Source organism: Marmota monax, unplaced genomic scaffold, assembly GCF_021218885.2.
Source record: "Marmota monax isolate L192 unplaced genomic scaffold, Marmota_monax_Labrador192_F-V1.1 WCK01_AAM20220418_F8-fsc00662, whole genome shotgun sequence".
NCBI lineage: Eukaryota > Metazoa > Chordata > Mammalia > Rodentia > Sciuridae > Marmota > Marmota monax.
Genome location: NW_026693147.1, coordinates 34,017 through 52,574, shown reverse-complemented (window position 1 = coordinate 52,574; position 18,558 = coordinate 34,017). Strand labels below are relative to the sequence as shown.

The 18,558-nt window shown below is 37.0% G+C and overlaps 1 protein-coding gene across 1 annotated transcript; it reads right to left on the bottom strand.

Moving 5' to 3' along the window:
* Positions 1 to 607: 607 nt before the first annotated feature.
* LOC124099956 (olfactory receptor 1468-like) lies at positions 608 to 1,549 on the bottom strand. Its single transcript, XM_046455223.1, has one exon. It carries the CDS (start codon positions 1,547 to 1,549, stop codon positions 608 to 610), a length of 942 nt encoding a protein of 313 aa, XP_046311179.1.
* Positions 1,550 to 18,558: the final 17,009 nt, after the last annotated feature.

Below are 18,558 nucleotides of genomic sequence, written 5' to 3'. Positions count from 1 at the left end.
AAATATGGACAAATTTAAATTCCACATTTTTAAAATTTTAACACAGTAACAAGGTTGCCTTCCCTTTATGGAATCATCACAGGAGTAAAATAAGATTGTGGATATAGAATTTATGGAAAAAGTTGAAGTATGAACAATGGAAAAGTGATCCTTAAGCAAAGTTGTTTCCTGTGCCATGTTTGAGGGAACAACTTTTGGGAATCAAATATGACTTAATTCTCAGATAAAAACAGACAAAACTGCTATAACAATGCAAAAAAAAAGGTTCATTTTCAGTACATATCAGGTTTCAAAACAAATAATGGATACTAAAAAAGAGAAACATGATGGATTTGTGTTTTAACAGCTTCAGACAGAAGTTTCAATAAAAATATTTTACACTGTGATTCCTAAGAGTCAATAGTAATTTAAAAATGGAAAAACATTCCTATCAAGTTCCCCAAAATACATAATACGTAAATTATACAACTCTACTTCAGCTGTGTCATTTGTTGAAAACCACATAATATTTTATATTAACAGAAACTTCTACAATTAGAAAAAGGTCTGGAATAACATTCCGATATCCATATACCTAGTGCATTAAATTATGTGACAATGCCAAGCATTACCATTCTAGGATAATTTTCCTCTTAAAGATTCTTCCAATTGCTCCCTTCATGTCTCTGTTCCTCAAACTGTAGATGAAGGGGTTTAGCATGGGAGTGACCACCGTGTACATCAGAGCCATGACAGTATCTTTCACAGTAGAATTATTAGCTGATGGACATAAGTAGAGTCCAATGACTGTCCCATAGAACAGTGACACCACAGACAAATGGGAGCCACAGGTGGAGAAGGCCTTATGGATACCTCGAGCAGAAGGGACCTTGAGAATGGAGGACACGATGCGCCCATAGGAAAGAAGAATGAGGACAAATGGAATGAGAAGAATGAGGCCTGCTGTGATAAATATCACCAACTCATTGACATGAGTGTCGGAGCAGGACAGCTTCAGAAGGGCAGACATATCACAGAAAAAATGGGGAATCACGTTCTCTGCACAGAAACACAATCTGGCCATAAGCAGGGTATGGAGCATGGCATGGAACATGGTCAGCACCCAGGACAGCACCACCAGGAAGAGACAGAGCTTGGGGCTCATGATGGTAGTATAGTGCAGGGGAAAGCAGATGGCCACATAGCGGTCATAGGCCATGGCCACTAGAAGGAAGCTCTCCAGGTCTGCAAAAAACAGAAAGAAGTACATTTGGGTCAGGCAGCCTGCATAGGGAATGGATGGAACTTGACTCTCCATGTTCTGTAGCAATTTGGGCATTGTAACAGAGGAAAAGCAGAGGTCAGAGAAGGACAAGTTGCTGAGAAAAATATACATGGGTGTATGCAGATGGGAGTCCAGGCGAATAAGGACGATGATGAGGAAGTTCCCCAGGACGGTGATAAGATACATGGCCAGGAATAAGGCATAGAATAGGTTTTGGTGTTCTGACTGGATGGGCAGGCCCAGGAGGAGGAATTCTGAGATGATAGATTGGTTTCTTCCTATCATGCTCTATCTCCAGTATCTTTAAGAGAAAATAATAGGATTCTTTTAAAATATAAATAATAAGCCAAACCTATTTCTATGATGTGCAGTCTCTTTGCATATTTGATCTCATTGATCATGCACTCAGTATTCAAAACCACATCTACAATGAGATTATGACACACCATTCAATCCAAGCCATCTCTCAGACTTAGGTTCCTCACTTATCATTGAACGTAACAATGCTGACTCTTCTCTCCCTTCTGATATAATCTCACCTACTAGATTCTGTGTGATCATATTGGTTCTTCTGATATTCCATGGACATTTATTATCAACAATTATGATTGCTTTCTTCTCTGACAGTGTCTTGCATATCATTGTTTCTGAGTTCTTCCCTAAATACTCTTCTCTTATAATTCTGTAGATACAGACCTTTACATGCTCACCTAATCTCATGGCATTGATTGCCATCTAAACAGATGATGAACAGCTTTATTGCCTTCAGTTCCCTGTCACCAACAGCTTACTGATTATCTCCCCCCATAGGTATACCACAACCATCTGCAGCTCAACAGATCCCAAATGAAACTCATGATGCACTCGACCCTCTCCCTTTACACTCCTCCAGTCTCTCATACCTCAATAAAAGAAATCCAGGCTCAAGTCAGACACCCAAGAGTTGTATTGTGTCTGTTCATTTCCCTGTCCATCAACAGCTCACCTAGCAAGCCCTATAGATTCTGCCACTTCATTCTCTAATTCATCTACTCTTCATCCCAAGTGCCATAATCTGGACCAGGCTAATGACATACCTTGTCTGGACTTCAGAAGAGCCTATTGTTTCATCTCCCTGCTTCCATGCTCTCTCTACTTCAAACTCATCCCACTCTGGCATCCTGATATTAAAATCCAATCATCAATCTGCTGAAAGTTTTGTGGATTCTCATCATTCATAAGATCAAGGTAATAATTCATAAGGTCAAGGAGAAAAAGATGTGTGGGGAGCCACTCTGAAGCGATAAGCTTTGACCATCACTACATTTCATAGTTATCTGAGCATTGTCCCAGTTCAGGAAGTTGAGGGTGTGTCTTCAGCTGTAGGCGATGGCCCTTGAGTTGCATTACACTCACCTGTCCCTTGTAACCCTGCCCTTTCTGGTCTTTATCAGATGTAACTTTCTAAGAACAAGGGTCCCCTCAATAAAAGCCCACTTCCAAACGTGCTTGCTCTTTCTCACTAGCCTCTTGTGACTTTCTCTTGCTCTCCCATTTGGGGAGCTCGAGGCCAAGAGCAGACAAGCTGTCCTGAAGTTTGTTTAAAGGTAAAGTGTGTGTCTGTGTTTTATTTGGTGTCCCTGGAAATTCACACTAGCGATCTTAAATTCAGCTGCCCACTTGGGTCAGGGGCAGCAAAGATGTTTCACATTGTCACCCTTACTTATCTTCACAGTCTTGACTGACCCCACAATAACTTTTACATCATTTCTCCAGCAACACTGGACATGTAGTTCACGACTTCTTGATATCGGCCTGAAACACTTGTTGTTCTTCTTGTCTCACCTCTTCCCACTTCATTTGGCTTGCCCCCACTTATTTTTTGGATCAATTACTTGTGACTTGCTTAGCTATTTCTTTTTTTTTTAAAGAGAGAATTTTTTAATATTTATTTATTTTTTTTTTTTAGTTATCGGCGGGCACAACATCTTTGTTTGTATGTGGTGCTGAGGATTGAACCTGGGCCGCACGCACGCCAGGCGAGTGCGCTACCGCTTGAGCCACATCCCCAGCCCCTTGCTTAGCTATTTCTATGTTCCTATTTCTATGTTCCCACTGCATCCTGTACTCATCTCATAGCATTCAGTGTCCTTGATCCCTTGTTTATAGCTGACTGCCCTGCTGGATTATGAACTCCATGCAGGAAATACCTTCAAGTCTATACCAGAGCCAGCAACAGGCACAATGCCTGAATATCGACTGGCTATTCTTCAGACTGAGACATACCTCCAGCAAAATTCAAAGGCAGTAAACTCTCTTTGAAGTTAGAATCATTAATCCTTCTCTATCCTCCCAGGCTTGAACCATATACAATAGATTTTGACACTGGCTAAAGAAATTCTGGCTATAACTTTAGATACATGGGAAAAGTTAGACTCAACCACACTACTCTTTGTCTTAAACAGACAACCAGACCACCCTTTATGCATGACCACACTGATACTTCATCCCTTGTGTTTATATACTCCTGATTCATTGATATTTATGTGAAAATATAAATCTTTAGTATTTTGGGGGCAAAAACAGGAAAAAAGTTCTATCTTTAAGATCTCTGTTTCGTCTCCAGATATCTATATGCAGAGTGCATAAGAGCTAAGAAAAATTAAAGGACATTAAGGCACATGGGATGTTCCTCCCCTAAACAGGCATAACTGAGTATAGTTGCTAAAATTTTCACCCTGTTTATCTAGCCACATTTAATAGTTTATTACATTTGAACATAATACATTGGTATTGCAGGTAGGAAAGGGAACAATGAAATTTTATACACCTAATTTCTCAGAATGTTGCTTGCCTAGGAAATGAATGGGATGCATCTGTGGCTTCAAGGATCTTATTATGAATTACAAAGCACAGAGATATCACTTGCAGATGATGCCACTGATTAGGCACTAGCATTTCAGTGTTCTGGCAATGCTGCCTCTCATCTTTTTCAGTTTGTATATGCATAGTTGGCATACTGAAATGTACATAAGGTTCATAAGGGACAACACTTTTATTCAGTAGGTGTGGGCCTAAAATACTATATTTTTTAAGAGATAAATAAATTTAATAATTTATTTATTTATTTATTTTTCAGTTTTCGGTGGACACAACATCTTTATTTTATTTTATGTGGTGCTGAGGATCAAACCCAGCACCCCGCACATGCCAGGCGAGCGCGTTACTGCTTCAGCCACATCCCCAGCCCTAAAATCCTATATTTTAAAAGATAAAATTTTACATCTGGTGATGCTAACTCTCCTGGCCAGTGGACCATACTTTGAGTAGTACAATGTAAATTTTTAAAATACAGATCTGTGCCACTCTTCAATAAATATGATCAGAATCTCTTGGAGGGGGCCTGCCCTAAGTATTTCAGAGCTCCTTGAATAACTTGATTATATAGTCAAGGGCTAAGAACTTGTGTATTTAATTCCTATCTCACAGATATATGTCAGTATGCTGAAATAATACAATCTTGTGAGAATATGTTGCATGATAAGTAATATTAATGAATATTATAATTAATAAAATAATTGCAAGTGACGAACTTAAATCCTAATGTTACTAAAAGAAAAGTCTTGGGAGATAATGATATGGAAAAGGAGAAAAATAGCATACCTGAAAATATATCCTGCAGAACATCATACAAACTGGGAAATCAAAACTCTCAGGGTGGAAGGACACTCAGTCTTCTTCATGACCCTGACAAATTACCCAGTGTCTGAAGGTAACTCTAGAGCCCAGACCAAGATCTTGCCCCCCTTTATTCATTATGGGCATATGAAGTCATAGCCTCTGTAGTCATCACCTATGTAAGCATTGTCCCTGCTCATATCCCTCATTCTACTCATCCCTGGGCCTAAGGGGCTCTGTGTCCCAGAGGAGTCCACATCCTGGAGGAGCTCATTAAAGTTATTATTATCAAAATAATTACCCTGTACCTCACCAAGACAAATTCTCTTAGAGTCCTGTAGTGATGACTGATTAAGGTCACCGATCACACCTGTCTATACTCTAGGGAAAAGGTAGGATGGAGGGAAGGTCAGGGATGCAAGCTTAAACTTTTCCCATCTAAGGAATGGAGTGTTTTGTGTAACTGGAGCCTATATTTTGGGAGGTGAAGAACAGTTTTTGCAGAAGCCACAAAAGATGTCAAAAGCCAGACTGCAGATGATTTTAAATATCTTAGAAGATTTAGAGTTTACACAAGAAGCCATCAGTGGATTTGAATCCTTTTTTATTGACTTTTAAAAAAATGTCAGCATTACAATTCTTACTACCCATATACAGCACAATTTTTCATATCTCTAGTTGATATAAAGTATGTTGACACCAATTCGTGTCTTCATACATGTACTTTGGATCAAAACTACTCTAAGATATCATCTCACTCCAGTCAGAATGGCAGCTATTATGAAGACAAACAACAATAAATGTTGGTGAGGATATGGGGGAAAAGGCACACTCATACATTGCTGGTAGGACTGCAAATTGGTGCAGCCAATATAGAAAGCAGTATGTAGATTCCTTGGAAAACCAGGAATGGAACCACCATTTGACCCAGCTATCCCTCTCCTAGGTCTATACCCAAAGGACTTAAAAATCAGCATACTACAGGGACATAGCCACATCAATGTTTATAACAGCACAATTCACAATAGCGAAACTATGGAACCAATCTAGATGCCCTTTAGTGGATGAATGGATAAAAAAAATTGTGGCATATATACACAATGGAATTTTACTCAGCAATAAAAGAGATTAAAATCATGGCATTTGCAGGTAAATGGATGGCATTGGAGAAGATAATGCTAAATGAAGTTAGCTAATCCAAAAAAAAATGCTGAATGTTTTCTCTGATATAAGGAGGCTGATTTATAGTGGGGTAGGGAGGGGGAGCATGGGAGAAATAGACGAACTCTAGTTAGCAAGGATTTGAATCCTAATACCACTAAGAAAGACAACTGCTAGGGAAAGATTCCCCAATGGAGGTCTCAAAATACAACATGATTCACATCAAACAGCCCTAGGTAATGGGATTACAATGCTAACAAGGATCAGACTTCTATGACCCCATTTTCCATGTATTTCAATATATGGAAAAGGCAGGTATAAGAGAAAAAATGAACTCCACCAGATCATATTCAACTGTTCCTTAGGTCAAGATAGATAAAGATAGGCCCAGATTCCCACCCTATTCAGTCACTTATGCCTCCTTACCTCTGAAAAAACATTAATAGTACCCACCATGATCCCAGCCACTCTCCCTATGTGTCAAATGACCTCCTAATACTATGTTCTATGTCCCTGCAATTGATCACAAGGCTATAGCTGACATTTATTCCCTCTTCACTACTTGTTCCAGGTTTCCCTTGTATAAATCACCAGCTGCATGAGGTTTTTTGTTTGTTTGTTTGTTTACTTAGGTTCATAATATGAATTGTCCTCCTCAAAATTATCCTTTTCATCCTCATTCATCTTTTCTTTTGGGGGTTGTTATAGATTATATTAACATTTATTTTTGGACATGAAAATAGTATGTGATACCCAAGAAATGCCCCAAGATTTCAGACACAGTCCTCCTTGTTCCAGGTATGTAGAGCTAACAGGATTTCTCATGCTGTGAGTATCAGTCATCCCAGATAGAATGACACCTCTGCTTTTGGTATATTGTTTTCCATAAGAATAAAAAAAAATGGATGCATGGTGGGCTCAATTTCCAATTCAGTGAAACAGTTGCTACATATCCTGGTAAAAGAACCAAACTTTGAGAACTACATACTGTGGTACACCATTTTAGGTGCATCAGTCTCATCTTTTACTTAAGTCACAGCTGCAGTATCCAACTCTGTACTATAATCAACCAGCTTTAGTAAATGCAACTTGACAACACCTCACTTCAATCCTTCTCCACCTGCTTCTAATTTTTTTGCTCTGGGATTTCTCTGACTCCAAGAAAGATGTCATAGGAAATCACCTCAATATTCACATGAACCTTAAGATCTACGATCCATTATTTTTAATTTGGTTGTAGATGGACACAATACCTTTATTTTATTTATTTATTTTTATGTGGTGTTGAGGATGGAACCCAGTGCCTCACATGTGCTAGGCAAGTGCTCTGCCACTGAGCCACAACACCAGCCCAGGTCTGTGACCCATTTTGAGTTATTTTATAGAGTAAGAAGGGCAGAGTGAGGTTAACTTTTTAAATTTTGTTTTTGCATATGAAAATCTTATTTTTTCCATTTGTAGTAAAAGATACTTTCCATTGAATTGCCTTAGCACTTTCTCAAATATCAGTGAAGAATATAAGAGTAGATCTATTTGTACATTCTCTGTGGTATCTGTATTCTCCATACTGATGTATATTTGATTTTTTTCTAATATCATACTTCCCTGATTATTGTCACTTAATAGACTGGAAGCCAATCAGTATGAGTTCTCCCTCTTGGTTCCTCTCTTACAAAATTGATTTTGATTCTTAGTTTGTTTGCTTTACACATAAATGTTATATTCAATTTAAACACAAAAATTCCTATTGGATTCATGATTGGCATGAATTTTTGAGGTATCAACATCTAACAAATACTGAGTCTTCTAGTTCAGAAAAATAGTATATCCATTTCTAAAGTCTTAATGTCTTAAATCAGTGTTTCATATTTTTAAAGATATAGATCTTATACATACAGAAGTTCCCCCTTTGTGTTTCCATTTTCCATGGCTTTAGTCACCTGTATACAACCATGGTTAAAAAAAATTACATGGAATATTCTAAAAATTAACAATTCATAAGTTTTATATTTACACATGCCATTCTGAGTAGCATGATGAAATCTTTGTTGTCCCACTGTATCCTACCAGGGATATGAATCATCCTCTGTCTGGTATATCCACACTGTAACTGCTAAACACTTATGTCACTCAGTAGCCATCTCAGGTATCAGTTTGATGTGGTGGTTTCCCAGGGCCTGTTTTCAAGTAAACTTCATACAGTAACCTAATTCTTCATGCCTTCATCATTCACCTCACTTCATCTCAATGGAGAGGCATTGCATCATCACATCACAAATAGAACAATGAGTACACTACAGTTAACATATTTTTAGAGAGGGACAGATCACATTCACATAACTCTTCTTCCAGTATATTATTACAATTGTTCTATTTTATTCTTAGTTATTTTGGGAATTCTTCCTATGCCTAATTTATAAATTAAATTCCATATATGTATAGTACAAGATAACAGTATGTTTTACAATTCAATACTATCTATAATTTCAGTAACCACTGGGGGTCTTGGAATGTATCACCTATAGATAAAGGAGGAGACATGGATAGTGTAAGATTTGTACTTAAATGTTAAAGAACTTAGTCTTATTTTAATGGGTGTTTTAGGTTTTTTTTTTCCCAATTTCTGTCCATTGCTATTTGATATAACTTTAATTTACTAATATTATATATTCACATACAAAAATTACAACATTTTAATAGGTTAACCTCATATCTTATGTCCTTATTGAACTCACTTATTAGTTTTAGCACATTGTTTTAGATTCCTAGAGATTCTTCATATTCAAACATGTTATTTTTTAATAGAAATTGTTTATTTCTTTCTTTTCAATAAGTATACGTTTGAGTTCTTTTTCTTGGCCTTTCCCACTATATAGTAGCAAAGAGGTCAATTTTACAATAAGACAATAATCCCTAAATATATTTTGACCTAAATGAAAATGAAAACACAACTTATGAAAACTAGAGGGATGCAGCAAAAGCAGTGCTTGGAAAGAGATTTATAAAATTGAATAGATATATATTTTTAAAGGAACAATCTGAAATCAGTCATACACATTTCTATCTTGGGAACCTAGAAACAAGAGGGAATTAATCGAGAAAAGAAATTTATGATTGAAAAGAGGAAAATCAGGGGCTGGTATGTGGCTCAAGCCGTAGCGCGCTCACCTGGCGTGCCTGCGGCCCGGGTTCGATCCTCAGCACCACATACAAACAAAGATGTTGTGTCCGCCGAAAACTAATAAATAAGTATTAAAAATTTTTAAAAAAGAGGAAAATCAGTAGAGAAGAGCAATGAAACCAAAAGCCAGATCTCTGAAAAGATAAATAAAACTGAAAATCCTACAGCCAGGCTAAAAATTAAAGAGAGGGGACACCAATTGCTCAGAATTGAAAGAGAAAACATGTCTATAAGATGCCACTCACATTCAAGCATCATAGACTTTTTATTATTTTTTTCTGGTGCTGGGGATTGAACCCAGGGTCTGGTGCATACAAGGCAAGCCCTCTCCCAATGAGATACATAATCAGCCCTCACAAGGGGACTTCTGAGGTAAGATGGAGGAATAGAAGTATTTTCTGTGTGACTCTGCAAGTAAGAAGTGTCAGGGCAACTAAAGAGAAACTGTATTTTGAAGCAAAAAAAGAGAAGAGCTCTGGATACCAACAAATAGGTGATGGGAACACTAAACAGAGAAACAGAAAGGAAACTCAGATATAATACAAAGCAATCTGAAACTTCAAACACATCTCCACAGCAGGGGAGAAGAACCTCAGGCTAAGCATCAGATAAGCTGGAGAGGGCAGCCAACATTGATGATAATAGTAGACAGGCAATCCTAGCCCTAGGGAAAAACCCATGGTTCTTATAAGCTTTAAATCCAGTACTAGGGTTTGAACTGAATGTGACTCCTCCTGCATAACAAACTAGCTTTACAGAACAATCTCTTATATGTCTGACCATCTCTCAGAGTGCTATAACCAGAATCATATTCAGATGGCTCCTATTGTTACAGAGAAGATTAACCCAAGGAGCCCAAACAGCCATGGGGGTTCTAGCCACTAGATCTTGCAATATTGTAGGAAGAACTTCAAGTGAGTCACACAGAGTAACATGCCAGAGTTCATTAGGAAAGATGGAGGTAAAAATGACTATGACAGTCTGACTAGGGCCACCTCTGGGAGGTCAACATGGCCCTAACAAAGTTGGGTTTTTAAGGGTTTTGAGTCCCCTGTCCCTGGGTTGATTTCACATATCCCCTTTATTGGTTTACTACCCTCTGTGAATAGCCCTCAGTATACTTTGTGAGGTTCTCGATGTCCCGATAACAAGGATTGGTTGGGTAATTATGAATAAGTTTCAGTGATGAAGGAAGGTCATGGCAACCTGGTCACAGAAAGTGCAATTACTACTGGAAATAGTAGTTCCCTTCAGAGATTGTAATTAACTATGGCTGGAGGGCGTTATGATATGTCAAGTCCCATTTTCATGAAGCTTATCAGCTTCAATAAGATTCCCCAAGTTTTTAAATAATAGTTCCCTTAAGGTATTATAGTTACCTAGGCCTGGGAAAGGTTGGACATTCTGGATTCCATTTTCCAGATCCTTGCCTGCCTGATAAGACTCCTTGTGGTCTCTTTTGGACTCATGGATTTTCTTAATACATAATTGTCAATTATCTGCCCTTCATTGTCCTGGTAACTGTTGGCCCCTCTCTGGTAGAACACAGTGACATGGTGGTCTATTAGCTTTAGCACACCAAGGCATTTGGGAATATGCTGTGGTTCAAACATTTGCCATCTCCCTAAGCTCTCAGCAGTGAGTACAGAGTGAGTTTGTATACCCACTTGGCCAGTCTACAACATTTTGGAAGAACAATCAGGTAAAAAGGCTTACAGACAGCTCCCTCTTACACCACATGATTGGCATGCAAACAAAATGCCTCTGGAGTGTATACAGGGCTGCCACAGACAATATTAACTTAACCAGCTTTGAGGGAAGACTCTGGGCAGGGTTCTCCCTACATATGGCACTGACCTGTTTAGTGAAAGCAGAGAGAAATTACAATTTCCCTTAGCTATGACCACTACTCACCCCATATCTGGCAGATTACAATATTAGGGGCTCCTGAAAGAAGTTCTCCACTCTCAGTACCCTGGCTACAAGGAAGTTTCCCTTTGTTTTCCTTTTTCTCTTTTTTTCCCTTAAATTTCTTTTCTTTTTGTCCTCTCATTCTTTTCTTACTTTTAATTAATTTTATTGTTTTAGTAATTTAATTGGATTAATACAATTTAATCTCTATCTTTTCTCATTTCTTTTGTTTGTTTTTTTAAGTCTTTCTTTTTCATTCCCATTTTATTATTAATTTTATTCTTATTCATTTTGAATTATTCATTGTGTTTTAGATTATTTTTCCCCTTTCATTTCTATTGTTATTGACATTGTACTTACTGTTGATATTCATTGGCCTTTATGTTATTTGTTTTTATGTTGTTGTTACTGTTGCTTATTTTATCCTGAGTGCTACTCAGATAAACCCTAAGACTTCAAACACATTGTGTGGCTGTTTGCTTTCTCTCTGAGTTCATTTGAGAGAAACTATGCCTTACTCCAACCACAACCTAACCCTAATTGAACCCTGGTGGATATTCAACTTAAATAGTAGAGGAGATAACCATCAACTGATGACCCAGCTCCAAGTGGACAAAGCTAGAGGGGCCTAAAGTCCCACTTCTGGACATTCATGCCATTAGCAATGGTAGAAAGAATTAACAGTTAAGGACATAGCACCTATGAAAAACCTCATCACAGGTCACTCCTACACCCTTTCAGAATGCACATCACTGACAAAATTGGAAGAGTAACCTCCAAAACTGAAGAAAGTGCATCCCAAATACTTCACTCTCTACAACATACTGACTGAACAACAAGAAGGACCCCAGTCCTGCAAAACCTACAGAGTAATCAGACCTCTCGGGCTCCAACACTGTATGCACAGCATCAATCCCACTAATCTCAGCCAAGGAAAGCACAGGGGAAATACACTATGAAGTCCTTTTGGAATTAAGGTGAACACTACACAACAAAACAATATCTTTGGGTTCATCATCAACAGAATGTTTTTCCAATTCCATTCACAATAGCCTAAAAAAATAAGATACCTAGGAATAAATAACAACAAAGGAGGTAAAATACCTCTACAATAAAAACTATAAAAACACTGAAGAAAGAAATTGAAGAAGACCTCAAATGATAGAAAGACCTCCCATTTTCATGGATATGGATAATTAACATTGATAAATGGCCATACTACCAATAGCAATATACAAATTAAGTGCAATTCCAAACAAAATACCAATGGCATTCTTCACAGAACTAGAAAAAAATAGTCCTAAAATTCATTTGGAAGAATAAAAGACCCAGAATATTCAAAGTCATTTTAAGACAAAAAAAATCAATGCTGGAGTCATGGCCAGCATTTATACATCTTTAGCATCTACTTGACTTCAAATTAGAATACAGAACTATAGTAACAAAAACTGCATGGTACAGGCATAAAAACAGACACATAGACCAATGGTGCAGAATAGAAGGCACAGAGACAAACCCACACAGATATAGTCATCTGATCCTCGACAAAGGTGCCAAAAATACACATTGGAGAAAAGACAGCCTTTAAAAGAAAGGAAAACTGCTAGGAAAACTGGTTATCTGTAAGTGGCAGGAAAAAAAAAACACAAAAACGAGACCCTTATCTCTCGCCCTGTGCAAAAAAATAACTCAAATAGATCATAGACATAGGAATTAGTCCTCAAACTATGTATCTCCTAGAAGGAAATACAGGGTCAACACTCAGGCTTTTAGACATAAGCAATGACTTTCTCTATAGAATCCCTTAAAGCTCAGGAAATAATGCCAAGAGTTAAAAAATGAAACAGCATCAAATTAAAACACACAGCAAAGGAAACAATTAGAAATGTGAAGAGAGAACCCATAGAATGGAATAAAATCTTTCCCAGCTCCTCTTCTGATAGAGGATTAATATCTACAATATAAAAAACTCAAACATTTTACACCCCAAAATCAAATAACCAATTAATAAATGGTTTAATGAACTAAACAGACACTTCTCAAGAAAGAAGAAATACAAAATGGCCAGCAAGTACATGAAAAAACGTTCAAAATCATTAGCAATTAGGGAAATACAAATCAAAACTACACTGAGATTGCATCTCACCTCAGTCAAAATTTCAGTCATCAAGAACACAAATACATAATGAATGCTAGAGAAGATGTAGATAGTCCCACTTGTTGGTGGGACTCTAATTTCATACAACCTCTATGGAAATCTGTATAGAGATTCATCAAAACACTATGCATGGAACCAGCATATGACCCAGCTATATCTCTTCTCGATATTCACCCTGATTAATTAGAGACATCTTATTACAGTGGTTTATTCCAATTTCTAAATAATAAGATTATGCAAATAAACTTTTAGAACAAAGACTATTTGTTATAATCTATTGGTTAAGTTGCCAGTTGACTGTGTTGTATAGTTACTCTAAATGAAAAACAATTTCTGTAAAAGTCTGTCTAGGTAGGAATCAAGTTTCTTTTATTTACTATACAGAGCTTTATCATTTAAAATTCATTATTTTTATTGATGTATATTAAATGAGATGGCATGAAATTAAAAAGCATCTACAAGCAAAGGAAACAACAGTGTGAACAGATAAACTACAGGATGAGAAAACATCTTTCACCAAATAATGGTGCTGCGATGTTCATAAAACAAATTCTCCTCAAGTTCAAGAATCAAATAGACCACAACACAATAATTATGGGTGACTTCAACACACCTCTCTCACCATTGGACAGATCCTCCAGACAAAAGTTGAATAAAGAAACTATAGAACTCAATATCACAATCAATAACCTAGACTTAACTGACATGTATAGAATATATCAACCATCATCAAGTGGATATACTTTTTTCTCAGCAGCACATGGATCCTTCTCAAAAATAGACCATATATTATGCCATAGGGCAACACTCAGGAAATATAAAGGTGTGGAGATAATACCATGCATTTTATCTTGATCATAATGGAATGAAACTAGAAATCAATGATAAAAGAAGGAAGGAAAAATCCTACATCACATGGAAAATGAACAATATGTTATTGAATGATCAATGGGTTACAGAAGACATAAAGGAGGAAATCAAAAAATTCTTAGAGATAAATGAAAATACAGACACAATATATCGGAATCTATGGGACACAATGAAAGCAGTTTTAAGTGGGAAATTTATCGCCTGGAGGTCATTCCTCAAAAAAAGGAAAAACCAACAAATAAATGAGCTCACACTTCATCTCAAAGCCCTAGAAAAGGAAGATCAAAACAACAGCAAATGTAGCAGAAGGCAAGAAATAATTAAAATCAGAGCAGAAATCAACAAAATTGAAACAAAAGAAACTATTGAAAAAATTAACAAAACTAAAAGTTGGTTCTTCGAAAAAATAAATAAGATCGACAGACCCTTAGCCATGCTAACAAAGAGAAGAAGAGAGAGAACTCAAATTACTAACATACGGGATGAAAAAGGCAATATCACAACAGATGCTACAGAAATACAGAAGACAATTAGAAATTATTTTGAAAACCTATATTCCAATAAAATAGAAGATAGTGAAGACATCGATAAATTTCTTAAGTCATATGATTTGCCCAGACTGAGTCAGGAGGATACACACAATTTGCACAGACCAATATCAATGGATGAAATAGAAGAAGCAATCAAAGGACTACCAACCAAGAAAAGCCCAGGACCGGATGGGTATACAGCGGAGTTTTACAAAACCTTTAAAGAAGAATTAATACCAATACTTTTCAAGTTATTTCAGGAAATAGAAAAAGAGGGAGCTCTTCCAAACTCATCCTATGAGGCCAACATCACCCTGATTCCGAAACCAGACAAAGACACCTCAAAATAAGAAAACTACAGACCAATATCTCTGATAAACCTAGATGCAAAAATCCTCAATAAAATTCTGGCGAATCAGATACAAAGGCACATCAAAAAATTGTGCACCATGATCAAGTAGGATTCATCCCTGGGATGCAAGGATGGTTCAATATACGGAAATCAATAAATGTTATTCACCACATCAATAGACTTAAAGATAAGAACCATATGATCATCTTGATAGATGCAGAAAAAGCATTCAACAAAGTACAGCATCCCTTTATGTTCAAAACATTAGAAAAACTAGGGATAACAGAAACTTACCTCAACATTGTAAAAGCTATCTATGCTAAGCCTCAGGCTAGCATCATTCTGAATGGAGAAAAATTGAAGGCATTCCCTCTAAAATCTGGAACAAGACAGGGATGCCCTCTATCACCACTTCTATTCAATATAGTTCTCGAAACACTGGCCAGAGCAATTAGACAGACGAAAGAAATTAAAGGCATAAAAATAGGAAAAGAAGAACTTAAATTATCACTATTTGGGGATGACATGATTCTATACCTAGAAGACCCAAAAGGGTCTACAAAAAAACTACTAGAACTAATAAATGAATTCAGGAAAGTGGTAGGATATAAAATCAACACGCATAAATCAAAGGCATTTCTGTATATCAGCGACAAAACCTCTGAAACGGAAATGAGGAAAAACACTCCATTCACAATATCCTCAAAAAAATAAAATACTTGGGAATCAACCTAACAAAAGAGGTGAAAGATTTATACAATGAAAACTACAGAACCCTAAAAAGAGAAGTAGAAGAAGATCTTAGAAGATGGAAAAATATACCCTGTTCATGGATAGGCAGAACTAACATCATCACCAATGGCGATATTGCCAAAAGTTATCTATAGGTTTAATGCAATGCCAATCAAAATCCCAACGGCATTTCTTGTAAAAATAGATAAAGCAATCATGAAATTCATATGGAAAAATAAAAGACCCAGAATAGCAAAAGCAATTCTAAGCAGAAAGTGTGAATCAGGCGGTATAGCGATACCAGATTTCAAACTATATTACAGAGTAATAGTAACAAAAACAGCATGGTACTGGTACCAATGGTACAGAATAGAGGACACAGAGACTAATCCACAAAGTTAAAACTATCTTATATTTCATAAAGGGGCTAAACGCATGCAATGGAGGAAGGATAGCATCTTCAACAAATGGTGTTGAGAAAACTGGAAATCCATATGCAACAAAATGAAACTGAATCCCCTCCTCTCGCCATGCACAAAAGTTAACTCAAAATGGATCAAGGAGCTTGATATCAAATCAGAGAGACTGCGTCTGATAGAAGAAAAAGTTGGCTCCAATCTACATATTGTGGGGTCGGGCTCCAAATTCCTTAATAGGACACCCATAGCACAAGAGTTAATAACAAGAATCAACAAATGGGACTTACTTAAACTAAAAAGTTTTTTCTCAGCAAAAGAAACAATAAGAGAGGTAAATAGGGAGCCTACATCATGGGAACAAATTTTTACTCCTCACACTTCAGATAGAGCCCTAATATCCAGAGTATACAAAGAACTCCAAAAATTAGACAATAAGATAACAAATAACCCAATCAACAAATGGGCCAAGGACCTGAATAGACACTTCTCAGAGGAGGACATACAATCAATCAAACAAATACATGAAAAAATGCTCACCATCTCTAGCAGTAAGAGAAATGCAAATCAAAACCACCCTAAGATACCATCTCACTCCAGTAAGATTGGCAGCCATTATGAAGTCAAACAACAACAAGTGCTGGCGAGGATGTGGGGAAAAGGGTACTCTTGTACATTGCTGGTGGGACTGCAAATTGGTGTGGCCAATTTGAAAAGCAGTATGGAGATTCCTGGGAAATCTGGGAATGGAACCACCATTTGACCCAGCTATTCCCCTTCTCGGACTATTCCCTGAAGACCTTAAAAGAGCGTACTACAGGGATACTGCCACATCGATGTTCATAGCAGCACAATTCACAATAGCTAGACTGTGGAACCAACCCAGATGCCCTTCAATAGATGAATGGATAAAAAAATGTGGCATTTATACACCATGGAGTATTACGCAGCACTAAAGAATGACAAAATCATGGAATTTGCAGGGAAATGGATGGCACTAGAGCAGATTATGCTTAGTGAAGCTAGCCAATCCCTAAAAAACAAATACCAAATGTCTTCTTTGATATAATGAGAGCAACTAAGAACAGAGCAGGGAGGAAGAGCAGGAAGAAAAGATTAACATTAAACAGAGACATGAGGTGGGAGGGAAAGGGAGAGAAAAGGGAAATTGCATGGAAATGGAGGGAGACCCTCATTGTTATACAAAATTACATATAAGAGGTTGTGAGGGGAATGGGAAAATAAACAAGGAGAGAAATGAATTGCAGTAGATGGGGTAGAGGGAGAAGATGGGAGGGGAGGGGAGGGGGGATAGTAGAGGATAGGAAAGGTAGCAGAATACAACAGTTACTATTAGGGCATTATGTAAAAATGTGGATGTGTAACCGATGTGATTCTGCAATCTGTATTTGGGGTAAAAATGGGAGTTCATAACCCACTTGAATCTAATGTATGAAATATGATATGTCAAGAGCTTTGTAATGTTTTGAACAACCAATTTAAAAAAAGAGAAAACATCTTTGCCAGCCTTTCTTTTGACAGACGATAAATATGCAGAATATATCAAGTATACAAAAAACAACATTTAACAACATTTAACATATTGTGGGGTCGGGCTCCAAATTCCTTAATAGGACACCCATAGCACAAGAGTTAATAACAAGAATCAACAAATGGGACTTACTTAAACTAAAAAGTTTTTTTAGTATACAAAAAACAACATTTAACAAAAACCCTAATCAAGAAGGGGGAAAATGAACTAAAAATATACTTATCAAAAAAGGAAAGAAGGAAGGAAGGAAGGAAGGACAGAAGAAAAAGAAGAGGAGGATGAGGAGGAGGAGGAGGGGTGGTAGTAGCGGTGGTAGTAGTAGTAGTAGGAGTAGTAGTAGTAGTAGGAGGAGGAGGAGGAGTAGTAGTAGTAGTAAACTGGCCAGCATTTATATATCTTTAGCATCTAAGAAATGCAAATCAAAACTACAATGAGTTCCATCTCATTCCAGACAGAATGACATTCATCAAGAACAAAAATAACAGTAAATGCTGGTAAGAAGTTGAGAGAAAAGGGATTTTTATACTCTGTTGGTGGGAATATAAACTAGTATGGCCCTTATGAAAATTAGTTTGGAGATTCCGCAAAAACCTAAAAATCAAAATACTATGTGATTCAGCTATCCCACTCCTTAGCATTTACCAAAAAAAGTTTAAGTCAGTGCTTGAGGGATACACATATAGCAATGTGTATTGTGACACAATTCACAATTTCTAAGTTGTGGAATTAGTCTAGGTGCCTGTCAATAGATGAAGTGGTAAATAAAATGTAGTA

Coding starts and splice junctions, on each gene's coding strand:
- LOC124099956 (XM_046455223.1), bottom strand. CDS start 1,549: ATGATAGGAAGAAACCAATCTATCATCTCAGAATTCCTCCTCCTGGGC.